Source organism: Castor canadensis, chromosome 5 (genome assembly GCF_047511655.1).
Source record: "Castor canadensis chromosome 5, mCasCan1.hap1v2, whole genome shotgun sequence".
NCBI classification, from domain to species: Eukaryota; Metazoa; Chordata; class Mammalia; order Rodentia; family Castoridae; genus Castor; species Castor canadensis.
The window spans coordinates 12,959,829-12,965,786 of NC_133390.1; the positions used below are offsets into that span (position 1 = coordinate 12,959,829).

Sequence of the window (5,958 nt, forward strand, 5' to 3'; positions counted from 1 at the left end):
TGTAAAACAAGCCAACAATTCATATGCATCTGTCTTCTATAGGAAGTCAAACCTGAAGAGTCAAAGAAATGCTCAGTAAAAAAGAACCAAGCCGGAGGTATCAACCTATCTGGTTTCAAAATCAGCTACATGGCTATATTAATTAAAAGAGAATGGTACTGATAGAAAAGGTCAAATTTTGCACATTTAAAGTCAATTGATTTTTGACAGAATGGCATGACGAAAGGGCAGCCTGCAAGAAATGGTGCTGGGTATACTGGATATTCGCATGCAGAAGAATTATTTAGATCCACATCTCATATCATACGTAAAAATCAACTCAAAATGTTTTTTTAACATAAATATAAAATCTGAAACTGTCAACTTGCCTGCAGAAACCACAGGGGAAAACTGTGTAGTAGTGATTTGATCAGTGCTTTTCACAATGTGTTTTGAAAAGCACATGCAATGAGAACAAAAACACAAATGGAATTATATCAAACTAAAAATCTTCTGTAAAGCAAAGGAAATTAATCAATAAAACATAGGGAAGGGGAGGTTTATTTGCAAACCAAACATCTGATTTGGTGTTCATGTACAAAATATGCATGGAATTCAAGAAATAAAATTAGAAATATAAGAAAGCACATAACCCAATTAAAGTGAGCAGTGCACAAAATACATATTTCTCAAGGGAAAACAGGAGTACTGAATAAACATGTGACAAAGTACTCAATGTCATTTATCAGAGAAATGCAAATTAATCAACAGTGAGATAGCACTGTATACCTGTTAAAATATCTTTTATGAAAAAGAAGTGTTGGCTCGGGTCTCTTAAAAAGGTTACCCTTGTACACAATTGACTTGAATGTAAATTAGTGCAGTCATGATGGTGAATCATGTGATGTTTTACAAAATATTAACCATGGAACTAAATAAGATTCAGTTTTCCCATTTGTGGGTGTCTATCTGAATGGTGCACGATCAACATGTTGATGATATGTATAGAGCCCTAAATTCATTGCAGCATTCTTCACACTAGCTAAGATGTGAAAGAAAGTGAAATGGCTATCAGTGGATGAACTGATAAAGAAAATACGGAATAGGTACACAATGGGGTAACAAACACTAGGACTTGAAAATAAGATGATCCCATCAATTGTGACAATGCAGATGAACTTGGAAGACATTATATTTAAGTGAAATAAATGTGTACAGGAACTCAATGTGCTAAGATTCCTTTATCTCTGAGATATAAAAAAGTCTAACTCATTAAAACAGGGAATGGTGGTTGTGTTCTTATTATAAAAATAAGTATTTGATGTAATGTGTATATTAAACAGCTTAATTTTGTCTTTCTACTATGTATAGGCACAACAAAATATCATGGTACTATTTTTCTTAGTCAGCTAAAATATAAAATTAAAGAATAGAGATTAAAAAGGAGGTAACCTGTATCAGCTAACAGTGAGATTCTCATAAGACCTCCTAGTAGAATTTCATAAATAGAGAGAGGCCTTTATACAGACACATTACACATCTCTGCTTACATCTTCAAATGGAGTATGGTTACACTTACAAAGACTGACTTTACTTTTACATAGAAATCATTTGATTATTCATATAAGTGTAGAAATTTATATTCTCATTTAATATAGAGGCATGCTCTCACTTTCAGTAACCATAAGATATTAATGTGTTTTCATGATTATGAGTTTCAAATTATCTCCTGTGACAGATAGCTTGATTCCATACTTTTAAAAACACTTTATGGTAATCTCATTATAGTTCTTTTTTTTGAGGGAGTTTGATCACTTTTGAAAATATTAGAAAAGATACATATATATATTCATATACGTATAAATTGTATAGTTGTGTATATATATATACTTATATAGAATATCTGAACATGTATATATATATATGCATTTGTATGCATGCTTAATGTTCAGAGTTGTTAATATTTATGTTTCATACATTAAACCATAGCACCACTGAAGAAAAGCTAACAATTTTGGTACATAAATGAATCAGTACAAGTACTCAAAGAAATCTGAAAAGTTGTTCTTTTGAGGGAATGCTTCTATTTAAAAAAATGGAAGGGTAAATGGTATGGAGTACATTGTTTCCACTATATGTAAAGATCTGTACTATGACCCTTATATTTTCTGTATAATTTCCATGTGCTTCTTGATACAAAAATCAAATACATTTAATTGTTCTTATTCCAACTGAGCAGTTGTAAGACCTGAGATTCATACAGGTTAAAGACATTCTCCATGGCCATATATTTGGTAAATGTCTTAGCCAGGACATCATAAATCATATTCCATGGAAGGTTTCTTCTACTTCAGAGCCTCTCCGCATTGGAAGACAGACTGTATCAGTTACAAGATTCATTATATGCACCGTGATAAAAGATGTGACTCTTTTGGGAATTTTATCTTCAATGTGAGCATAGACTTAAGCTTTCTCAGAAGAAGATGTGAGTGAATATTGAAGGGGGTGCTGATTCTTCTGGATTTTCTGGGTTTTCATTAGGGACAGGGAAGGAGAGTGTGTTGGCAGAGTGGGTGAGAGGACATCTGGTGAAGCCTGCTTAATCTTTGGGTGCAGAAAGTGTTGGAAACACAGTGATATTGAAAGCTTAGTCTTTATTTGCCCCTCCACACAGAAAGTAGTGCTGTGATTCCCTTTCTGCATCAGTCTTTGTCTCACACACTTGCAAATGCCCTTTAAGTCTGGTCTCCCTTCCCTCCCCATAGTATTTCGTGGCCCTGAATTCTCAGACTCTCCATATGACAAAACCACTGGCTGATGATCACTTATTCATCACTCTGCTTCAACAGGTTGCTCCTACTTATCCAATGACTATAGAAGATGGTTTATATGTGTCCAGTATTTATTGGATTTATTGAGATGTAATTGATACAAAGAAGGCAAATACGAAATGTATATGATAAATTTAGACATACGTATCCACCCATGAATTCATCACTATAATCAAAGTGTCAACATATATTTCACTTACAAAACTTTCTTATGCTCTTCCCAGAAATGGGAAGGGGTGTGTGGCCCAAACAATGTATACACATGTGAGTAAATGTAAGAATGATAAGCAAAAGTTTCCTATGGTTCTCCTTTGTTTCTGTAGTGATAGGATTACTTAACATGATAGCCATCCTCTTCAATAATTTTTAAGTGCACAGTACAGTGTTGTTAACTTTGGCAAAGGTATTTCCCATCCGTGCAGTCAATGAGCATAACACGCTTTCTAAAAATTTTTCCCCTGAATAGTCTTCCGTAGACTTAGTGTAGCATATATAATTTCCTCATCTATTCTAGTTTTTCCTCACTATGGTCAAATATTTTCTGATAACAAACTTTTCCTAATCATTTTACTTTGTGTTTTATGTCACCAGATAATCCATACTAAGCAAAGACCTTGAGTTTAGGTGTTATTGTGTGTATAGGGTAGTGGTCAGTACTACCAAACAAAACTTAGCAGTGTGTAAATTGAGAAGTGAAGGTGCAGGGTGAAGTATTCACAAGAAGGTTCAAATTAGGCAAAAATCAAGAAATAGTTGTGAATGAATGAGCGGTCATAGTTTAGAAACCCATTTACTGTAAAATAATGGGAAAGGTGATCTGAAGTAAAAAGTAAGGATGAATACGAAATCCCATAGAAGGGTCAAGTTTATTAACATTGTAATTATAAGGATATATCAAAGTTAATATAAGTAATTATATGTATTAAATATTGTTTTAAAGAATACGGGTCAAACAAGAATCAAAAACTCTGTGAAATGTTTGGATCAAGCTAGTTGACATGCCCATCAACTCATATACTTATCATTTATTTGTGGTGAAACATTTTAGGGGATAAAGGAGAATGATGGTTGGGAAGAATTCAACTATGATATATTGCAAGAACTTTTGTAAATGTCACAATGTACTCCCAGGAAAACAATAATAAAATTTTTAGAACAGGTTTTGAAATGAAAAAAATATAAAATTTACTTTTCAGTAGTGTTAAAATATACAATGCATTATTAATTATTATAATCAGTATTCTGTGATGTAAGATGCTTGTTTCTCCTGTCTAATTAAAATTTTGTACTCTTTGATTAAAATTTCTCCCTTTTACATCTACTCTACTTATATGGAATATTAACTATCGAATAATTACATTTTAGTAAGAAGCACTGATACACGACTAAACATGAGTATAGTCTGAGAACTCTCATAAGCAGACTTGCTTTTAAGAATTGGACTTAATTGTACTCCAACATTAAAGAAGTTATTGAACCTACAAATATTCATTGCTCTAAATTGAGACTCCTGGAAATATTTTTTCTTCTAATTTATAACTGATAAATTTCCTTGCAACACTGATCCATTAGAAGTTCAAGAAAAAGTTTTCCACCAAGAAAAATAAGAAGACTTCAACCTACCTGGAAAAGAAGCGGGTGGAAATGCTTTTCCTCAGAAAAGGCAAAGGTTTCTGGGAGTGGAAGAAGCATGCAGAAGCACACATTACTTTGTCTGAAATCCAGGAAAAGAAATTTAAAGAGATTTCAATGGGAAAAACATAGTATTAGAGGAGAGTAAGAAAGAAACCAAGATGGTGATGTAGCTACTGTTGTTGCTGCTGCTGCTGCTGGTGATCATCATAATATAATTGACTACTATTAGTCAACTATTAGTATTGTGTAATAGATAATTTCCAAGAGTTTGAAGAATAGAAAAGCAAGCAAACATGTTTTCATTTCATACACATTTTGGTGATGGGATTTATTATGTGATGAACCTGAAATGAAACTATAGAAGTCCAATGTTTGCATTAGCTTGAGTGCTTAGAAAATCAGTCATTGTTTCTTTGAAAGCGTAAGAAAATTCCTAGTGCAGCAGTAAATAAATTATGAATTCCTACCAATAATTTTGCACACAATGAGCTAATTTTAGGCATAATGGTTTATAATAAGAACAGCGAGCCCATGTGAGGGAAGACCCATCTATCCCTATAAGTATGTAAGGGCCCAGGAAGTCCACGTGACATTCACACTTCAGAAATACCCTTCCCCCACTCAACTGAAAACTCACCTCTGGACACCATGTGCTGCAACTACTACGGAAACTCCTGTGGAGGCTGTGGCTATGGCTCTGGCTGTGTCTATGGTTGTGGCTATGGTTGTGGCTATGACTGTGGATATGGCTCCAGATGTGGCTATGGCTGTGGATATGGTCCTGGCCTTGGTTATGGCTGTGGCTATGGCTCTGGCTGCTGTAGCTACCGACCATGTTGCTACAGAAGATGCTATTCTTCTTGTTGCTAATCACCATGGCAATTTGTCCTTTGCTCTTAAGAGATTATTCTAACAGCAAGTTGGAGTGGATTCTCTTTATCCACTTACTTCAAAGCAAAGTAAAGATTGATTATTATTTTCTGGTCATCTGTACTGACATCAATACTTCTGTGTGTCCTTCCAGCAAATTGGGTACTTCCATCCCATCGCTCATGTTATTTTGTTTAATATTTAAATGTAAATTTTTATGACTTTTTCTTTGTCCCTATGTTTTATCTTCAGAGGCACAGAGGACTTTGTAGTTGTCATATTAAAATGGTGCAAAAATAGTCATTTCTAAATAAAAACATTTATTCACTAAGAAGTCTGGTCTCCTTTGTGTCAGTGTCACCATTAAGTTTTGGTAAGAAAAATAAGTTGAGCACAAGTTAGGATAAATTGATTTTGGATTAATTAAGTGCAAATATTGACTCACATATTTCCTGATTTTTTAAATGTTACTTTGTTACCTTTATATCGCAACACAAAACAAATTTCACCTAAATTTTATGACTACCTTGAATAATGAAATGGATGAAGGTGCTTAACGAGAAAGGAAATCTAGACAGTAAGTCAATGAGTTATGACAGAAGTGATTGTTTTGATTCTGGTTTACTGTCATGCCAGTGAACAT

At 33.8% G+C, this 5,958-nt stretch overlaps 1 protein-coding gene across 1 annotated transcript; it reads left to right on the plus strand.

Annotated features, from left to right (window-relative positions):
• Positions 1–5,093: 5,093 nt before the first annotated feature.
• Positions 5,094–5,381, plus strand: LOC141423031 (keratin-associated protein 21-2-like). Its single transcript, XM_074072344.1, has one exon. The coding sequence runs from the start codon at positions 5,094–5,096 to the stop codon at positions 5,313–5,315; it is 222 nt and encodes a 73-aa protein (XP_073928445.1). The 3' UTR covers positions 5,316–5,381.
• Positions 5,382–5,958: the final 577 nt, after the last annotated feature.